Source organism: Rissa tridactyla, chromosome 7 (assembly GCF_028500815.1).
Source record: "Rissa tridactyla isolate bRisTri1 chromosome 7, bRisTri1.patW.cur.20221130, whole genome shotgun sequence".
Taxonomy (NCBI): Eukaryota; Metazoa; Chordata; class Aves; order Charadriiformes; family Laridae; genus Rissa; species Rissa tridactyla.
Genome location: NC_071472.1, coordinates 51,721,373 through 51,742,811, shown reverse-complemented (window position 1 = coordinate 51,742,811; position 21,439 = coordinate 51,721,373). Strand labels below are relative to the sequence as shown.

The following is a 21,439-nucleotide window of genomic DNA, read 5'->3' as shown; positions in this document are numbered from 1 at the left end:
GCATTCACGGCATGAGGTTGTACGGTTTTCTGCACGGATCAGGTGCGGCTGTGTGATTTTGGGAGAGCTGCTTTCTGGCGCCGTGCCTCAGTTGCCTCACACATGAACCAGAATTTATAATAATAGTCTTTATAAAGCGTTTGTAAAGCATTTGTATCATATACTGCTCTTCAGAGATCACTGTAAGCACTGCGTTATAACTACAAACGCCCTTTGTAGCTGAGAAAAGAGAAGATTTGCCTCAGGAGGATAATTAAGAGGATTGTTGTGGCAGGACTGGGGACGCAGACGGAACTGACTTATCAGACAGTCGGCCTTCCAGCACCCGCGCAGCGTCCCCACCTCCTGACCGGCGCCACGCTGCCTGGCAGGGTTTTCTGGTTACACCGCGCCAATGACCGGGTAGTTTGCGATGGAATGACGGAGCTGCGGGAATCCCCGCCACGTCTCTGGCACCGCATGAATGCACCCACCGGTGCCACCATGTACCCCACGCGCTGGGGGGGCAGCTTTTGCCTGCAGGGACAGTGACCCGCAGCTTGTGGCTGCCTCCATTGGGACTGCAAAGTCCACACACCCCATGCCGGTGCTTAGACAGGTGTGGGGTCAGTCAGGCTGTCATGTCTCCTCCGTCCCAGCCCCTGTGGCCAAAGGGGACATTCTGGGCCCATGTCTCTGAGTTCTCCAGGGAGGCTTTGCACGGCACCTTGGCTCTCGCCGGCCCTGCCACGCCGCTCCCCCCTGCCCCTCAGAACAGGCTGTCACCCTTCGCCCACGCGACGTGCCCAAATCTCCGCGGAGCGTGCCCAAAACGCCACCTCCAGGCCCTCCTGCCCTCACCCAAGATGGCCGACCGCCCCTCGCTCCGCCGGCGACACTAGCCCTGATCAAAGATGGCCGCCCCCGCCGTGTACCCCCGAGAGTTTCTTGCCCTCATCAAAGATGGCCGCCGCCACGCGCGGATTGGCTGGTCTGCCCGGGCGGCCATGTTGAGTGAGGCGGGGGCCGCGGCCGCATCCCGTCATGCTCGGCGGGCCGCCGGCCGCCCGGAAGAGGGAGCGGGGCGGTTGTTGACAACATGGCGGCCGCTGGCGCCTCCGCGGGAGGAAGAGGCGGAGGGAGAGGCGGCGGCGGGCGGAGGAAGGAGTCTCATTCATAGGGAGCCCGGCTCGCTGCCCTCGCCCCCTCCTTCCCCTTTCCCCCCCCTCCCCAGCGGCCGCCTCGCCCCCTCCCCGGCACCATGTCCTTCTTCAGGCGGAAAGGTAGGGGGGCGGCGGGCGGGAGGCCCGGGGCTGAGGGGCGGCTGCCGCCTTCGTCCCCCGCACGGCTGCTGGGCCCCGGCCCTGCCCCTCCGGGGACGGCGACCGGGCCCCGAGAGGAAGCTCGGCCCCTGAGCAGCGAGCTGCCCGCAAACCACGGTCAGTCCCGGCACCTCCCGGGCCCTTTTCCTCCCTCGGGGTTCGGGGAGGAGGTCGAGGGAGGCCGGGGCTGTGCGGGAACGGCCGCGGCGGGGTTTCGGGGTGTCGGCCGCGGTCTGCCCGCCTGCGGGCCTCTGGCAAGCGGCCCGGGGCAGCCCCCTCCCGCCTCGGGAGCGGCTCCGGCTGCAGCGGCTTTGCCCTTCTGCACGGCGGAGCGGAGCCTCACAGCGCTGAAACGGGGGAGGCGTGCAGTTCGGTGGGTTGGGGTAAAACGCCTCGCACCTCGTGCAATTTTTGAGCCTCTTTAACTGTCTACAGAATATTTTTTTCGCAATGCAATGGTTTTATAAAAATATAATAAGCTAAGTATGTTACGGCAGTAGCTAAAGACCCTAATTGAAAAAAGGCCCTCATCACGCTTGAGTTCTTCATAAAAGTCAAAGGAATCATTGACAGGGTTTTTTTGTAATGTGTTTGTTGATGTTCTGGAGCACAAGCTAAGATTTGAAATTTAGGACTCCTGAAATATTTATAATATTCCTGTAGCGCAAATGGATATAATCAAAACGGTTTTGGGGAGTGAAACATTTTGAAGGCACTTGTGCTAGAGCGTGTGATGAAATGTGGTGGAGTGCACTTTCAATCTGCACGATATGTGGTTTGAGTGGTTTTTGTTGAAAGTGGCACCTTTTAGGAAGGGCCTCTTGGGAAAATAATTCTGTTATCTCGTAATGCTGTACTTCAACCAGTCCGACCATTGCTCTTCCAGCAGTGACTGCGACAACACGCACCTAAAGCATTTCTCAGTTACTAAAGCCCAAAATGTACGTCTTGGGAGACAAGGCTGTAAGTTAGGAGGAAAGAACATAGTATCTGAGATGATGCTTTTGCTCTTGACTGACACATCCTGTTGTAAGCTTGCTCAGACAAAGTAGCAGCAACAAAAATGTCATTCTTTGTGGCCGTTAGTGCAGCAATCCTGGAAGAAATGAGTTTAAACTTCCGTTCATATCAGTAATTCTGAAGATTCTGGAAGTCCACTGAAGGTTTTGCAAGTGCTATGATCTTTTTTGGGGTATTTACATGCTGATGTTGAGCTGCAGAATACAACTTTCATACAGCTTATAAACTGCTCAAAACCATCTTCTGCTGCTTCGTTGGTGAAGAGAATTGTGGAGCTGATGTTCCATCCTGATGCATAATTGTAGGAACGATGTAGGCTTTGGCAAAAATTTTCTCAGGGAGAAAGTAATGAAACTTCTAATTGAGTATCTGTTTGTGTTACTTTGATTAAAGGATCTTTGGTCAGAGAAGCGCACTCAGAACTAAATGCCCAAGAGAGGCGCTGTTAAGGAGAGGAGAGAAGTAGGCTTTCATCTGGGTTGTACATAAAATAATATTGTTTCGTATAATCTCCATTTTACATACTGGCTTCTAGAGAAGGTCTTAAACTGCAGCTGGGAGAAAAGCAACAAATTAAGGCTTATGATAAAAACTCTGTAGCCTAGACACATGCAGTCCCAAACCATATAAAAGCATCAGTGTTCTTGGGTTGAACTCTTGTTGTTTAAGTGGTTATTGCATTGGTTAGAAATAAAAACCATTTTAAAAAATGAAGTCATCACAAGGATCGTAGAACTACTAACATATAGAAAAATCAAAACCAGTAGTGGAATGTTTGGTTTTTTAGCATAGGCCTTAAAATAAAAGTCTAGGGAGCTGAGGGTGGATAATAGGTTGAAAAATTAAATTATAGCCGTTGAACTTGCAGCCAGGTGCTTGAAGGCAGATTGTGAAATTGTTATCAATGAAAACAGACAGACTGTGTGCCCATTCTGTAGGGAGATCTTGGAAATAACGTACACAGTCCTACTAGTTGGCTGACCTCTGAAGTTATATAGTGTTTTTTGTGCACGTACATTTGTGAACAGTTTAGGTTTATTTATTCTTCTGTATCTCAAATCTCATGTGGTCGCACGGTGTGGGTTTGATGTGTTACTCCTTTGTGAATGGGGTTTGCTACTGGAAATTCTCACAAACTCTTAGTGCTTGGCTGTCACGTACCACAGTTACCTCTCTGGCTTCACGCAGACACCAAGTGACATCCATTTTTTTGAGGAAAGTGAAAGTAAATTTCTTCAGTGAGAACTTTACTCTTGTCACGTATGGGAGTTTTCTCTTGTCCTCTGCTGTTAACGCCTTCATTTTGTTCTGCTTGAAGCTGATGGGGACAAAAGCAGCCTGTGTACAAGGGGGTTGGGAACATGAACCGGGAGTTTGCATTACCAGTAATCAGTAGGTAATTAGACAGGAACTGAGTAGTTGGTAAGAAGGAACAGATGTATTTAAACTGAAAATAGGCTTATGGAGGGACTCTTGTGTTGAAACTCGGGAATCGTTGCCAGTAGTTAGGAGTCGGCTTGATGAATCGACTATTGGAATAATTTTGGAAAGGTGAAGGTTCATAATACTGTATAGGGGTTACTTTGTTCCCGTTGTACCTCAGGGTTACTTCAGACATGCAGGTTTTCTTCAGTCCCGCGTGTCAGCACGCCCTCAGTTATGTAAAAGCTGGTTATTCTCACTGCTCGCAGCTGCAAGAGTTCAGTTTTGAAAGAACGCAGCTCTTTTAACGGAGGCTTAAACCTCTCTATCGGAGAGAGACTGTGCTAGCTTAAATCTGTAAATGCTGAGTTGCCAATTCACAGACCTGCAACGTTTCTGCTTCTCGCGGGGCTGGCTGGCAGCACGGCAGTGCCGCAGCCACCGCCGGGCAGGACGCTTATGTAAGCAGAGATTGACGTTTCCCTTTAAAATATATTTAAAATACCTAGGTCAGGATAGGAAGAGGTTGTTTTTAAATCTGCTCGTGTTTTGTGATGTAAATGTTTGATTGTGCTGGGTTATGATTTGTGGTTAGGTTTGGGAGGGCTCCACAATCGGTGTTCAAAGCTGACCTATTTGTAGTAATAACCCAGCCCGGAGCAGCCGGAGGAGGTTTTACTTCTTCATGTTCTTCAATATCACCGCTTAATTTGTTTCTCATGCCATCCTGTTTATGTACTCCTTCAGTTGCTTTATTTTTGTTTTAAACAGATCTCCTCATTCACTTCCTTTAGGAGCTTCCTTTAAAAAATAATAGTTAAAGAAAATCACTTTTCCATCACAACTCTTTTAAACTTCTCATCAGTTGCTTGCCATAGGTTTGATGATAGTTAAGCAATATTATTTGTGAGAGAATTAACTATTTGCAGTGTGTTTCCAGAACATTTCTGTGGTATCCATCGTGACTGAGGAGTCGTGGGCTGGCTCTGGCTTTGTGGGTCTCTTGGTCTGTGTGTGTCGCACTGCTCCTCCTGTAATACGAGGGAGATACTGTGTCATTTCTGGTTCATAGAGAGTATCTGCCGGTGCCCTATGCTTAAGACACATCTATCCCAGTCTTTCCAGTTAATGGTATTTATTAAAATAACCTTAAATGTGGCCTTGCTTTAATCAGAGACAGCAAGCCTCTTTCTCAATTTTAACATACTGTATTTCATTAAGCTTAGTTCACAGATGATAAGGTTTTGCTTTTGAGAATAAACCAACACAAAAGCTTTGAAAGCCTCTGTCAGTTACTAGATGTGCAGAGAGGCCAGTATTAACAAAATGATAGTTTACATCTGCCCCTGGTGCTTGCTGAAATGGGAATTGCATGTCCATTCTCTGGTAAATGCCGTTAGTCACCCAAAATAGCATTAATGTTTTCCTTTGTATTTTACAGTGAAAGGCAAAGAACAAGAAAAGACCACAGATGTGAAAGCAATTAAAAGTAAGATCAATATTTATTTTGTCTATAAATTTAGATATCTAATATCATCTGCCATTTTTATTTTAACCAGTGGGATAATTTCCTTATGACTGAGCGCAGATGTGACCTATGCCAAAACAAACCCAAAACTTAATTCTGTTTCTGAGTATTTATAGTAACTAATCTTTCCTAGTCATCTTGCTGAATCTGTAAGTACAGAAGGTTATTAAATTATGTCAGACAGGAGCTTTAATTCAAAGTGATCGTGCATTTCAGTCACCTTGCAAATAGTGGCTATTCCTTATCTACAACAAATTGCTTCTGAAGTTTCTTGCTTACATGTAGCGTATTTTCCAGTTTTGAAAATGCAGCTTAACTGTGTCTAATTTGCAAAAGAGGCTGCCGGCGTCTGATTTAACTTGGACTGATGCGGCTTGTGAGACCGAAGATCTGAATCTTGGTCAGATGAGTAGCTGCTCTGATGCTGCTCCATGTGATACTGAAATCTCGCTGCTGAATCTATTAGGAGAGAAAAAAAATACTGATGGGAAGGAAGTTTATAAATGGTGGGAAAATAAGATTGATTATCCTGTCAGGTTTTATTGTGATACTGAAGGGGGGTGAGGTAATTTGTGTGAATCTGTTCTGTTACTTTTATATCGTCAGAAAAAAATCCTGGTTTTGTACTTGTTAATGTGTTATCTGGATATCAAGAGAAAATTAAAGGCTTTTTTTCACTTTCGTGGTCTTTCAAATCAAATGTAGGAAACAGTAAGTTGCATCCATTTAATAGCACACCCTGAGATTTCAGTGCAACTACAATTTCCGATGACTAGCTGAAAGAGTTTAGCAGTAAATGGCTACAGTATGATGACCCTGTAAAGAAAAATAAATTTGAAAATGTATTGTCTTACCCATTGTGAGCTGCTGCAAGCAGAGAGCATCTTTCCAGTTTGGCAAGCAGCTACTCCACGGTCTGTGTGATGTTCGGTTAGCAATGTAGTGCTACCTGGAGGTTTTGGAACAGGTGTTTCATCCTTAGGTGAAGTAGAACAATTTTGCCTCAGATGTTCATAATATAAAATTAAATTTGAAGCTAATTCACAAGAGCCTAAACCGTTATGAGGAGTGTGGCTCTGCTTCTACGTGAGTAGCCTCCAGCAAGTTTCCCTCAGATCCTGTCGTCAGCCAAGCAACTGGCTGCCTTCCATTGGCTGGGAAAAACTGTGTTTTCTCCGTTATTGCTGGTATTAAGTAGCAATGGCTTTGTGAGAGGCAGCAAGCAGCGTCTTGGTACCAAGCACTGCACCCAGAGAAACACTTTGCGGTAGCTTAAACACTTTAACTCTCCTGCACCATTGCTCCTAAGGTGTCTGTTACTGTGACGTGCGAGTGTGAAACTGTCAACTTCTGTCATCGTGTGTCATAAAATTGTGAATAAAAATAAAGTTATGCAGCATGAAAGTCATCAAAACTGAGTCGCTTGACACCTCGATGAAACGCGTTAGGAAGTGGTGTGCTGAGATAGTGTGTCATCTGACTGGCTTGAAGGCTCAGAGGTGTAAGATGTCCTTGCATGACATCCTAGTCAAATGCAATTTCCTGAGAGCTTTTGAAACTGCTATGAGTGTGTTTTGTTTTTTTCAGCTTTGTCATCAATTAACAATTAGTTGATGGTCTTTCATGGCAGAGTTTTGTGTGAGGAAGTTCTTCTTTGTTCTCTCTGGGTTCAAATAGCCATCTGTGTTCTAAAACAGCTAGAGGAGGTTAAGGTTTATAACCTGGGTTTCATCAGAGGTATTTCCTTATTGCTTTTTTCTCTTAAAACCAAATAGAGGCAAAGAAAATATTTTTGGAAAGTATTCTTGTTAAAACTCACAGATAGCTTTGTTGTAGTTCAGGATTGTGTGACCCGTTTTAGCCTTTGAAAAGGTATGGAAGTGGGTTGGCAAGAACATTGCAGTTAAACTAAATTGTTGACAAAGTATTAAGCTGTTACGATAGCAGTTATCAAGGAAGCAGGAAGACCAAGGAATAATATTTCATGTGTGAACTTAGACTTGGCGTCTTTTGATTAGCTACTGAATAAGGAAAATGTAGGTGGGTGGGTACCACTGATCGGTCAGAAGTGATTTTATTCTTGGTGTAATAAAACTTTTTCTGTGGTCTTACTCTCATCAGACCCTTGATCGAAAATGACATACAATGAGGTTTTAATAAGATTGACTCTTGCAAACTCTCTGGCGTGTCTTGGGGACGCTTAGCATTGGATACTGCTTAGTAGAGGTCTTGGGATCCTTACCTCTTAATCATTCCTGTCTTGATTCCAGCTCCAATAGCAGTACATTCCCCTCAAAGAAGCACTAGAAATCATGCCTTGCTGGAGGCTGCAGGACCAAGCCATGTGGCAATTAATGCCATCTCTGCCAACATGGACTCTTTTTCAAGCAGTCGGACAGCTGCCCTTAAGAAGCAGCCAAGTCACATGGAAGCTGCTCATTTTGGAGACTTAGGTAAGGCTTCATCATCTCTGTAATAATGTCAACGTTTCTTTTTAGTCTATGTATATTACTGGTATGCTCACCATGCTTTGGTTTTCGGGCAAGTAGATTAGGTAATTAAAAAATTTGACTGGTGTTACAGTAGCATCGATGTTACCTTTGAAGGGTTTTGAATGGAGACTGTACATTATTTGTTAAAACAGGTTCCTTTGCTTTGTATACCATCACTATGTTGGAATCATCTCTTCACCAGTTGCATTGCAGGGCATTTTTGTATCGAATACGGAGTCATTCCCTTGATATTTATTTTTTTTTAGGCAGATCGTGTCTGAATTATCAGGCTGAAGAGACCAAATCAAGCCTTTCAAAGACCCTTGAACAAGTTCTGCAGGACAATGTAGCCCTCCCTTATTTTATCCAGTTTATGGAACTACGGAGAATGGAACACTTGGTTAAGTTTTGGTTAGAGGCTGAAAGCTTCCACTCCACAACGTGGTCCCGTATTAGAGCACATAGCCTGAACACAGTTAAACAGAGTTCGTTGGCAGAGCCGGTGTCACCCTCGAAACAGCAGGAAATTGCGTCGTCTTCTCCAACTGGATTGCTTGAGGAGAGACTGGAGGACTCTGGCACGGTCCATCTGCTCAGGACCAAGCCAGTGGCTTCGGACAAGAATGACAGAACTAACAACAGCCAGAACTACGTGCTCTCGGGTCAGGAGGGTGACAATATCAGTGTTCTTTGTCTAAGAAAATCTGAGACAGGGACCGATTCTGTTCCAGTTGATCAGCAAGAATCTTCCAAGCTTACAGTATCAAATAGAAACAGCCCCTCCTCTGCACTAAAAGACTTGTCAGGAAAACTAATGAAAAGTAAGTGCCATGTGATCCCTTTCTTTAAAAAGGTGGGGAGATGGGGAGCAGAATGGCTGCTGCTTGCTTTGTACGGTGAGCTGTCTCGGCTCTCCTGTGTTCTTAGGAGGTATGATATGGTGTTGTGAGAAGGAAAATAATTTTGTATATCAGTAAAGTTAACTTGCTGTATGAGCCAATGGTCAGTTTGACCTCTGTATTATTTGGCTGTCTGGTTGTTTAAAAATAAATATGCTGCTGAAGTGACTTCAAAATAATTATGTACCCTAATAAGCTTAGGTTACTTCTGTTCTTACATGTGTAATCTTAAGAAATGAAGATGAGCATTGCAATGTCCCGTTCCTCCCTCACCCATCCCACCCCCAACTTAAAAGAATTGCAGCAAATTTGGATGATGGGGCTGAGAATTGATAATTAACTTTCCACAGAAGGTAAATATCCTGTATCACGTAAGAAGACATAAGTAATGGTTACAAGAGACTCGTAGAGATTTTTGTGTGGAATGTACTGTTTTTGTTCATGGATTTATTTGATAGAGTTCCTCCCCTTGTCATTGACTTGTTCTCATTTGGAATCCTCCTCTTCAGAGGATGAAATTAAAATACTTACTTTTGGTAGTAAACGACATGCACAGTGACCTGTTACTCTACTTCGCATGTACTCAGTCCTCCCCCATTTGTGCAAGTGTACAGACAAAAAGGAAACACTCCTTTCTTCATGTCAGTTCCTTTTGTTTGCCCAACTGTTTCCTTGCGTTGCATCCCTTTCTCTTGCTGTTTGTTATTCTCATATAGTTATTTATGAAGTACCTCCACAATACATAACCTCAGCCCCAAAGTAGCTTAAACAAACGTGATACTTTAGTCATGAAAAGCACCCCTGCTTTCTGATGTCTATAAAGAATTTGAAAGGACTTGGTCCTTTTTGAGAAATCTGATAAGTCTGGAATATAACTTTTTTTCTCTCTTCCAGAGCAGTGTCCCAACTCTCAAAAGGTGACATGTAAAGTGTACATCTTGTTCTGAGGCATTCCATTTAAAGATTTTTTTTTTTTTCCTTTTAATTCTGTTATAATGCAAGTGCTTTACATTCTCTGTGATGGGAACTTCACTGCAATTCTTGCCAGAAAGGCGTTACTTCTGGGACTAAGGTGTGCAGCTGAGGAAGAGGGTGCTGTCTTGTCTGGTGGTAGGGAATTCAGAGCTGTGTTGCTTTATTCCATCTCACTGGTCAGTCCATGCTGGGCTCATTGTGACCTGGCTAGAGATAACAGTCACTGTAGCTTGTCAGTAGCAAAGTGTGCAGTGGTGGACTGAAAGCTTCATGGGAAGGAAACTTGTTGCTGATAACTAGATACTTGCTTTTCTGACGTTTGTTATTCACTCCTCATTTTAGACCTATGCCGAGGAATTCAAAGTTTGATTCTGTATTTCTTCCTTGTAGGTATAGAACGGGATGCAGTTAGTACTTTTACCAAATATATTTCTCCAGATGCTGCTAAACCAATACCTATTACAGAAGCAATGAGAAATGACATAGTTGGTAAGAATGTATACTGCCTACTCATTTCAGAGCTTCCTCCTTCCACATAAAAATTTATCTTTAGTAACACACGCACTCGTACTTTTTTTCGTTTTTATGAATTTTAAAGTCAGTTGTAAAAAGGCAGTAGATCACATCACAAGTATCAGTGGATCTGATGTTTCAGTAGTGCTGTGCTGTATCCCCAGAAGAGCTTTCAGAGGCTTTACTGAAGTTAGTGAAAGAATTCCAAGTGGTTACGGAGGGAATCCAGGTTTGAGCCTCAATCAAACATTTTAGCTGTAATATTATCAGTCAGCTATCTGCAGTGCTTTAAAAGCTCTTTTTGCGCAGTCAGAACCAGCTGATTCTAGTGGATTTGAACTGCAGTTTTTCATTAACTAGTCATCACTCGTGTCTTTCAGCTCAATCAGCCAAATGCACGTTAAAATTAACCTGGTGTTTCTTTGCAGCAAAGATTTGTGGGGAAGATGGACAAGTGGATCCTAACTGTTTTGTTACAGCACAGTCAATAGTGTTTAATGCAATGGAACAAGAGTAAGTTGACTGAATGTTTGGCTTCTTGTGCCTATTGTCCTTTTGCAAAAGGTGGTTTTGTTAAAAATGCTTGTGGAGGCATAACTGTATAATCACTCTTTTGTGCAGTCTTCTGTATCTGAAACTGCTCAGATCTCTTCCTCCAAATCCATTCTTGTGATCGCTTGCCGAAGTTGTATGTGCATGCTGTTACCGCATTCTTTCTATCTTTCTTGCGTCATTTGTAAACCCACACCATTTCTTGCTTGGTTTTGCTTTTATCTAACTAAAAGTATAAGACTTCTGGGGCAAGAACTAACTGGTTCATGGGCTGCCTTGAATGCTGTTGACCCTTAATAACTAATTATTATTCTATCTGTGTGCAGGCACTTTAGTGAATTTTTGCGAAGTCATCATTTCTGTAAATATCAGATTGAGGTGCTGACTAGCGGGACTGTTTATCTGGCTGACATACTTTTCTGTGAATCAGCCCTGTTCTATTTCTCTGAGGTGAGTGTTAGGTTTTGGCTTTGCTTTTTTAATTCATTTCTATCAAATGGAAAAAAAAAATACTCGTGCCCTGATGACTCTAATAAAGACACCTCAAATATAATAAAAAAGGTGAGGTGTATCTTTTTCTGGGAGACAATGAATTAAACTGTTTCCTGCCTGCGTGGAGAACTATTTCAAATGTTCTAACCTGTACACTGTATTGTAGAATGAGTATTCATGTGTGTCTTTTTGAGTTAATAAGTGCTTCTGAGTGTCTTTTTGCTTTGTAGAAGCTTTGACAGTTGTCTTAATCTTGCCAAATAGAGTAGTGTCTTTGGAAGCCTTAAGCATTCTTACAAATAACAAATAATTCACTAGCTTTACTTAGAGAGGATACCAGATTGGAATGTGGTAGGTTAAATGCATCATTTTGCAGTTGTGGGTCCTGTACCTTTAGGGAATCATCTGTTAGTGGTAAAATACTTGTCCTAGTAGTCTGACAAGCCAATGAAGTTTGAAACAGCAAGCTGGGAAGCTGAGATAATATGCTGAGTTCGATGTAAGCTAAGCATAGCATGAAAATAGTGTTTCCTCTGTCTTTAGTAAATAGTTGTTGGAAACTAAAGTGAAAATCAGTACAGAGAATAAATGTCACAGGGGTTTTTTTTGGTTTGGTTTTTTTGTAAACAAACTAAATCTGTCTACAAAACTGTACCTGAAAATTCAGAATATTTATATGCCCTGGTGGCAATTTTGCATCACTAATATATGGACTGTGTTTCTTGTTTTAAACGGTAAGCAGCAGGTTTGTCTATACTTATTCAAAGTTTCTTGCTAAAACTTCTTTAATTTCTTCTCTTGTTTTAATTTCCCTTCCAGTACATGGAGAAGGAAGAGGCAGTGAACGTATTGCAGTTCTGGTTGGCAGCAGATAACTTCCAGTCTCAACTTGCTGCCAAAAAAGGCCAGTATGATGGGCAAGAAGCACAGAATGATGCCATGATTTTATATGACAAGTGAGGGAGTTCAACAATTACTTGTTTTTAAAACTCTAATTTTGTGCTTGTGGATTTGTGTTGCACTGTGCAAAAGGAACTTCTCATTTCCAAACCATAACTGTGCAGTCTTGCACTGTTTTGCTGAAATGCGTTTTATTAAGGTGGCCTTTGATGCGTATGCACACAAAAACTTTTAAAAATTTTCTATATACACAAGGAGAAAATCCTTATAAGGACTCCGTTCTTGAACACGATTCAGAATTTTCAGGACTTGATTGCTTGAGTTACTGTTTGGTCATGAGATATCAAAGCCAATTGGCTGCCACTTGAAAACGTGAAAGATATAAACCTAATAGAAGATGCATCACTGTAGAGAAACCTGAAGGTTCAGATACTGTTGTCCATTTAAAGTAGGCTGTAGGAGCTGGTCTCACACATAGTAAAAGCCAAATAGCGCTTGTTCTTAGTATTTCAAAATATTTTCCTTTTTTTAAGGAAATTACCGGATCCATTTTAATATCAGACTTTCATTGTCAGTAGCGTGACACTTTTCCTTTATGCTTCACCTTAGCAATAACGCAACTGTAAGACAGCCATCAAAACTGCTTCCAGAAGAAGTTTGCTCTTAAGCTGAAGTGTGAGATTCATTGCCACAAGTTTGTTAAGTTATACCCTAGTAGGAAATAATTGGAGAGGAAGTAAACAATTCACTCTTTCATCAGTCGTCCCTCCACTCCATCCATGATCTCAGTTCTCAGTGATGCGATTAGCAGAGCAAATGCTGCTTCAGAGTTCTGGGTGTTTTCTGCTTCATTCCTGCTTCCCTGCTGCAAAGCTGCGTGTGTAAGATTCTGCTCACCAGTAGAGGATGATGCTCTGTAGTCAGATGATGCCCTGTTTCTTTTATGTGTATCTTCAGGGCAAGGCTTTACCAAAAATGTTTCTGTGAATTGGGGATTTTATTCTCCTGTAGTGAGTGTGGATCGGTTTTATGTACGTTTTTGAAGCCAGCACCATCTAGTGGCTGCAGTGTGACTAATAATGTTCGGTGGGAAGGGTGGGTACTAACCGCCTGCCAAGTTTTGCAAATCCTTTTGTGTTGTCTCCTTCCCCTGTCCGCTGCTGCAGGTACTTCTCCCTTCAAGCCACGCACCCTCTTGGGTTTGATGACTCGGTGAGGTTAGAGATTGAATCCAACATCTGCAGGGAAGGTGGTCCTCTCCCAAACTGTTTCACCACTCCCTTACGACAGGCATGGACTACCATGGAGACGGTGAGATACCTTCTTCAGAACGGTTTTGACAGTTAGTAAAGATGATGTGGAGATTCTGCAGCATGTCAAGGGTCCCCTTCTGTGTCTCTGATTTGGACTGTTCTTTTACTGACTGCCTGTTTACCTGCTTAATATAACAGCTTTAGTAAAACTTGCTAGACTATGTTCCGCAGGTTGATTTGAAAAGATACCACCCACTGGCTTCTGTTAATTCTCTGTGAGATGTTTGTCTTGGGTGATTATTGCATTTCAATGGAAGTAACAGAATTTTCTCCCATGTGAATTGCTGTCAACAGCTTATTATACGTCTTTAGAAAATCTTCCTTCCTGCTAGTTGCACTTGTTTGCAAGTCTAATACCAGTGGTGTGGCTCATAGTGTAACTCTGGGGTACCTGGATGCTGGAGATGAATGATTTGATTGTGGGGTTGCAGGTGATCTTTGAACAGCAGAGCAAAACGACTGTAAGCATATTGCATTGTCAGGCTTTTCTAGAGGAAGAAAAAATCTGAACTTCAGTTACAGTTACTTGGAGGATTTGGTTAACAAGCAGTTATTTTTGTTCATTTTGCAGTAGGACTCAAATTTAAAGCAATGCAATTGCTAATCTGGAATAATTCCATGTGTGGACACTTCTACTTGTGTACCATCTGCACAAGGACTGAGATGTTTGTGTGTCCCTTCTGTTCTGCAAGTGATCTCCAGTAATTGTGCAGACCAGCCTTGATTAAAGAGGATTCCTTCTTCTGTCTCTCAGGTTTTTTTACCTGGTTTCTTGTCCAGCAACCTCTACTACAAATACTTGAATGATCTCATCCATTCAGTACGAGGAGATGAATTTCCAGGAGGGAATATTGCACTGAGTATTCATGGCCCCAGTAGCTCTCCTGATAACGATTCCATAGGGGGCCCGGATGGCTCTGCCTCCCAGGTATGATTCTGTTACAGGAAATGCTGCAGTCACTTTTCTGTATCAGCATCAAAGTTCCTATGCTGTAAGGAAACATCTTGTAATTTGAAGCTTCCCATTCCACTTCAACGTTAAAGCCTGTGACATGTTAGGACACATTTAGTCTACCTGCTGCTAAATTCAAGCAAATGCTATTGGCATGGAAGTAACCAAAGTCTTCTACTACTTTTAGTTCTTTGTGTCAAAATTATGATTTTATGAAGCTGCTAATATTCACCGCAGATTGTTTTCATAGTGCCATAACACTTCAGAATACTTTTTACTAGAAATAATCTTTTTGTCAATACCATAGTTATAACTTTAGGAAAAAAATTGACACTTGTGAATATACTATAGAATTTCAATATAAATATGCCAGTTTTGTGTGCTCAATTCTATTCAAGTGACAGATTTTCTGTCCTGAAGAGTCCACTCAGTTCTAGGGTTTAAGGCACCTCTCCGCTGATGCCTAGAGCAAAGACAGTTAGTATCTGACCAGGTGGTGTTCGCTAGTTTGTCTCAGCAGACTTTTCCCTTCTGTTGTCCTCAAGTGAGCTGGTCGTGCTGGTCCGGTAGGAAATGGCCAGACTCCTGACCTTTCCAAAAGAGAGCTCTGATGCTGTACTATGTTACCACTGAGATGCTCTGAGCTGGGGGGCGATACCTTCATTTTGTTTGCATGTATATAGTTTGATGTAAAGCTGGGCATAAAAAAAAAAAAAGTCCATTGCTGGGTAGGGCATTCTAATCCTTCGTTAAGCATGATTAGAGCTGTGTGGATGCTTCTTTGCTGTACTGTGTAGAAACAAGAATGTGGCTGGGCTCCTTCGGCTCTGTTACCCTTCCAAAGGCATTGAGAAACGTCCACTGTGTGTTAGCTTTGCATGGTGCCCTGGTTGTGGGCCAGCATCTTTATTTTTTTATTTTCTTTTTGTGGTGCCACTTTGAGAGCTGTGTTCCCGGGTGGGCCTGGCCTCAGAAATGGGCAGTGCAGCTCGTTACGCACCGAAACCATCCCAATAACGTCAGAGATGTGTTACTAACCAAGAGTTGTCTGTGCCAAAAATTCTAGCTTTGCTTCTTTCAGGTGTGAAGGAAGAGAGGATGAGCAGATTCTGGTTTATCTGCAACCAGGTCAGCTTGCAAACTGCAAGCCCAGCTGAGAGCAGAAAAGCTAAGCTAGAACTGCTCTTGCTGAATTGCTTTTATTGAACGCTGCAGTGCTACCATGGGTTTTGAATCCGGTATCTAGAACAGCATTATTGATGTACTGTGTTTCAAGCAACTAGGAAGCTGTATTAGTTGCTTGTGATGTCGTTAAACCTCCTACTCAGCAAGGAGGGAATATTCCCACCTAGTTGCAAAATGAGGAATAAAATCTGTGTTCCGACAATCCTGAAATATCTTGCTGCCTGATAGTCTGAGCAGGAGGAGCTGCTGGTAATTGGCTGGCTTGGACAATTTAGGAATGAATTGCTGCATTTTGTGGTTTGCATTCCTGCTTATCTGAATAAGAGAATCTCTGGGTCTCTGCATATTTTTGCATAAAGAGCAGCATTTACGCAGCGCAGCAGGAAAGGAGTTTGCAGGGCAGCCGCCATAAATGTTTCTGTTCTGTTTTAAGGTGGTAATAGATTGCTGTGCGTTTGTGCTCTCCCTGCTGTGGCTCTAATGTTTGCTTGATTTTTTTTTTTCGTAATCTTACATAAATACTCTAGGCCAAAAGATAAATGTTTGTTCTCTGTGTATGGGGAAAGCACAGGGTGTTTGGGAATTGCTTACCAAGTGTCTGAGAGGGATGAGCGAAGCTGCTGCAGCTTTTGAGGTAGTTCAGTGTTATGTACTTACAAACAAATAAATTGCGTGTGCGCACAGATCTGTGCAGTTGATAATGCTTAGACAGCAGTCGTCACACATATGTATGCTGACCTGTACGTTGTGTCTTTGGCTCTGTTTGTGTAACTTTATCATCCTCTGTTTAAAAACAATGTCATACTGAATTAGGAATTCATGGCTGTGCAGATGCTGTCTAATTCTTTTATGCTTGCTTAGAGACTTTATGGGGGTTTATCTAAGTGTAAAAGCACTAAAGTAGCAGTTTTGTTAAGAAGCTACTAGTTATCTGCATTGGGCACTAATACTTAAAATTTTTATTTGTAGTCCAACGTCAAAAAGGCTAATGTTAAAATCCTGAAAAATTTTGATGAAGCAATAATTGTAGATGCTGCAAGTCTGGATCCAGAATCTTTGTATCAACGAACATATGCAGGGTAAGGTTCATTCAGTGTATCTCATTCTTTCTAGTTATGTATTTCACCCCTGTTTCATTTTTGCTGTGTCCTCCTGCATTGAGAGTACGCATAAATGCAAGATGTTGCAATCTTAGTGTATGTCTTAATATTTGAAAGCAAATTTATTTCGGTAATGTGATTTAACACTGATGTCATAGTGAATGTTTCTCTGACCAGAATGGCAGCCAGAAAAATATTTCCAGTTAGTTTTTCCTCTTTCTCCTAGTTATTGTTGCTCTGACCCCAAAGTACAGCTACGTAGTTCCTATGCGGGGTTGGAACAGAAAAGAATCTCAGGCACCTTTGATGTTGTAATGTGCAACTCTGATTTCTTTCTACTCCCATGGCAGAGAAGGGCTTATACTTCATGTCTTCAGCAGATTGCAGAGCTATTCTTCTGTTTCCTGAGTTGATCTTTGCCATAAAGCTCTTCTGCTCTCTGGATCTCATACAGAAATTCTTTGTTTCTGTGGCTACCTTGCTTTTCTATTGCATGCCAGTCTTCTGTCCTGTTAGGTACTGTAAACTCTTTTCTCCCTAGTGACTTGTTTTCATGATAGGGTAGAGCACTTGCTAGCACTGCCTGTTGTTATTAACTGATTGAGTCGTTGAAGCCTTTGCCTACTTCTGGTTTCTGGAAGAATTTTTAAGATACACTTCGAATTCAGATATGGTAGAAGAATGGGAGAATTTTCCCAATGTATCAATTTCAGGTGGAAAAAGTGGTAACTGGTAAAATGCCAGTCTTTATTGAAACACTAGAGTCTTTACTGTGGTGGCTTTTTTGTTTTCCTGACCGGCAGCTTTCCATAATGCCAGAGTTCTCTTGGTAACCTGTGTGGTTCTTTTACTCCTTCTCTCTTCAGGAAGATGACATTTGGACGAGTCAGTGACCTGGGACAGTTTATCAGAGAATCTGAACCAGAGCCTGATGTCAAAAAATCGAAAGGTTGGTTTTCATCTTTCTCTCCATTTCTGTAAACATCTGCAGCGCTGCTCTTTTCCTTACTGCAGTCAAGATACGTATCTCAAGTACTGAGGCAAAGCCAATCTCTGGCCCAGTTTCCTAGCCAAATTCTGCTTTTCTGGTCCAGCTGGACTCCTGGGAGTATGAGCTGCCTGTGGGAGTTGAAGCTGCCGATGGAACCTGGCAGGGATGAAAGCCACTAGCAGCTGAGCTGATGATCAAACCTTCAGAGATTTGGTCTTGAGATGAAAAGGAACTTCAGCTCTCCACGTGCTTCCCACTCAGTTTGGAATCTGCTGTTAATGCTGCTTTTCGGCTCTGGTAAAGAGGAGTGGTTCAGGCTCAGCGTCTAATGAACCGCGGCTCCACATAATCCCTAGTCTTTCATGCCACAGTCCTGTGTTCTCTAATGCCAGCAGTGCAAACCCTTCAGAAGGATGTAAGGAATTAGCTTTTATAGAGGTGTGCCACAGAGTTTGCTGATATACCTTAAGTGCTGTTTTTTGTCTCAACCAGGGTCCATGTTTTCACAAGCAATGAAGAAATGGGTTCAAGGAAACACTGATGAGGTGTGTCCTCTTTTATATTGCCCTTGTGACTGACTTAACAGTGTAGGTTAGGGAAATGAAGTACTGAAGTTCCTAATCTTGGCTGTTTCTCTGAGTATCTAACTGATGCACCAACAGAACTGTCAGACTCTGTGTGCTAAATATAATTTAATTGCATGCATGTGTGAAACTAGTTTGATTTTTGCCACTGCTTGATGGCTTATGTAATATAATGGTTAACTGTGTGCTTGCAGTCAAGGTTTTTCTTATTACGGTGTTATATATCCACAATTAGGAGTGAAGGTGCTGTTGGTCTTTGTTTTTTACTATGAAGTGACCACTGTTCGTGGATTACAGGCTGCATTTTTCCCCCTTGGAGGGGCTTGGACCAGTCCCCAAGAGATAAGTCTAAAATCTTCACTAACTTTCTTGGAAATTGCATCAAGCCATAAATATTCACGATAATTTAAGTTAATGGTGTGGTTGGAAACCAGTTACATTTCCATCAAAGGAGGATATGTTTTCTACAGGTCACTGAGTTGTGAAGGTTAATCATGTCTGCAAGGTTGAGCAGGTGAATTATGCTGAGAGGACTGTATTTTTATTTTTAAGAACTTGAAGCTATCTGTATTTTGGGATGTTTTTTCTATGCAGGCTCAAGAAGAGATGGCTTGGAGGATAGCAAAGATGATAGTCAATGACGTTATGCAGCAGGCGCAATGTGAACAGCCTTCGGAGAAGGTTACGAAGGTGAGGGGGTGGAAAGGCAGGGTGTCTTTATCTGAGTCGAGCCAAACTGTGGGAGGAGCAGAGCTCTTGCCTTCCCAGTGCCTCTGAAACCCACGCCGGTAAATGTTCAAACTAGTGTAGCACGATATGAAGAAACAAAGGTTGGAAGTGTTTCAGCCCACGTATGGTGGTGTAGGAATTTCTTAACAGATACCTGTAGCTGTTCTCCTATGCAAGCATTAAAATTGTCTTCGTTTGTTTCAAGTCTTTATAAACTGCCCTGTTAGTTAAAAGGGTGATTTGTGCTGCGGAATCAATACTGTGATTCCTTATTTGAGTTCACAGTTGCTGTTTCGTGTTAACGAACGCTGGTACATTTGCCTTAAGTGTCAATAAAACTCAACAGCTGGGAAGTTGTCTTGTTGGGTGCACTAATTTACACAGTGCTGCGTTTACACCGTTTAAAAAAAAGACACAGTCGCTGTGTCGATAGGCTGGTGGGTTATGTTGTTGTTCAGTGACTTTGTTGTATGAGTCCACACGTTCTCTGGTTAAAAAAACAGTTCTGATGCAAGAGATTTTGTGAAATAATGAAGACAGCAGTTTACGAAGGTAATCTCTGGTACTTCTGGCTTTAGGCATCTGACTTTGCACTTTTTTTGAATTATTGAAGGTAAACACGTGCCCAGTGATTAGGCCCAGACGGATGGATCAGTAGTTTTACTATGTGACTGTTTCCTTTTTTTTTCTCGAGCAGTTATATTTAAATCACTTGTATAATGATTTCCCTTAATTGCTTGGCTGCAAATGATACAGTTCCAGTCTGGCTAGATGAAAAGGTCACTCAGCACAGTGTTTAGAACTATCAAGTGGCTACAGATGCTGCGGATTCAATTAACCAAGTATGGTTGCAGTAATCAGAAGGTTGAGCGTGGTGTGGTTTGGTGTTTTGGTTTTTTTTCCTCTCCCCAACTCATAAGCATTACTGGGTTTCTGCATTTTTAAACACAAAATGTCTTTCTATTGAGCATTTGCCTTGTATGTTTGAGGGTAAAATGAACTCTAACCCTGTTTTTCCTTTTCCAGCTATGACTTTAGAAACACCAGAACAGGAAATCTGGTTTTCCGCCTCAAGAATGAGTGAACTTTCCCTTTTGGTGGATTCTTTAACACAGCCAATAAAAACAAAGCACTGTTACTCCAGCAGCCGAAATCTCCCTCAACTATAAGGAAGAATGAAAAAGAAGCAATCCTGTACCTCCACTGTAGAGCGTGAAGAAACACTTTTTCCTGTTGTCTGTGGCATTCACAATGATGGTTTTTAAAGAGATGAAGATGCAGTTTTACGAACGTGTCACTGAGAAACTGTGAGCAATTTCACAAATACTTGACCCTATCTCAAAAAGACTTTTAAGCAAAATATCTGGAATGGGACACAAGCCACAACAAAGAGGGGAAGGTTTTGTTGTAGTTTCTAGTTCTACTACTTGTCATTTTTAAACGCATAATTGGAAAGGCCATGGGGCACGTCCCGACATTGGCCATTGAAGAAGTGAACCTGAAATGGTGAATTCATTGGCGGTGAATGACCTAAAAAGTTCTAAGTTTTATTTTTCCTTACTTGAAATAGATGCGTATTCAACTGTAAGATAAATGTATTTTACTTCATAACTACATTAACTTTGAAGGCAGCGTAGAATGATCAGGAGCGAAGCCTGGACAGTGTAACTCTTCCTTGTGGAGCTGGTAACCTGCACACACAAATCCCTGCTTCCAGCACAGAGCAGGCTCGAAAGCCTCCTGCCACCCCCTGCTCCCGAGCCTGGCTCCGAATGCAGCCCCCGGTTTGAGGAGATTGTACCCCGTAGACCGCTCGCTCCATTTTCTTCCCTCTCCATCCCATGAGCAAGGAAAAAAAAGTAATTGCTGCCATTCTCCATAGCTTGTTGTCCTCCAGTCAACATAGTATCTAATTCCAGATGTTTGGTTTACAAAGAAAAAAACAATTTTTAATGACCTCTGGCCTTTTCCCTGACACTGTCAACACTTGCAACTTTGCAAAACCTTTAAGTAAAAAAAGCACCGTGTTCCACAATGCCTCTTTTTTTTTTTTTTTTTCCCCCCCTCCAGTGAATTGATTTTTGCAGGGTATCAAAAGTATTCAGTGTCTCACCATTATGTTATCGCTGCATTTTTAGTATACAACACTTCTGGTTTGGGTTTTTTACTTTACTCTTATGATTGCTTTTTTCCTCAAACTTGTGCAAAAAAAAAATCACTTTGCAAAGAACTCAAATCATCTCCAATGTTCAGAATATCTTGATTGACTAGCAAGTGTTATTCTGTTGCAATATTCGATTGTGTAGAGACACACTGTATTGTCTATAAAAAAGCAAAAAAGGCTGTGTATAGGTTTTTGGTACTATGTACCACCTCTTATTTCTCTCATGCCCAAGTATTCATGTACTTAAAACATACTATATTTAATTGTGTTTTGATTTAAAATATATAAATATTAAAATTTGTGTCAATTTTCTGTTTTGATGGGATT

The 21,439-nt window shown here is 42.3% G+C and overlaps 1 protein-coding gene across 8 annotated transcripts; it reads left to right on the top strand.

Annotated features, from left to right (window-relative positions):
- Positions 1–1,039: 1,039 nt before the first annotated feature.
- Positions 1,040–21,437, top strand: AKAP10 (A-kinase anchoring protein 10). 8 transcript variants are annotated; one of them, XM_054208800.1, is made up of 15 exons: positions 1,040–1,418; positions 5,185–5,232; positions 7,542–7,724; positions 8,030–8,584; positions 10,028–10,126; positions 10,579–10,663; positions 11,029–11,152; positions 12,014–12,150; positions 13,261–13,405; positions 14,162–14,335; positions 16,514–16,623; positions 17,511–17,593; positions 18,128–18,180; positions 18,814–18,909; positions 19,975–21,437. In XM_054208800.1, exons 1-15 carry the CDS (start codon positions 1,241–1,243, stop codon positions 19,978–19,980), a joined length of 2,076 nt encoding a protein of 691 aa, XP_054064775.1. In that variant the 5' UTR covers positions 1,040–1,240; the 3' UTR covers positions 19,981–21,437. The 8 variants fall into 8 exon arrangements, 5 of the variants coding, with proteins under 5 accessions (XP_054064775.1, XP_054064777.1, XP_054064778.1 ...); XM_054208801.1 differs by having other exon boundaries at positions 1,041–1,262; XM_054208802.1 differs by lacking the exon at positions 18,128–18,180 and having other exon boundaries at positions 1,040–1,262.
- The last annotated feature ends 2 nt before the right edge of the window (positions 21,438–21,439 follow it).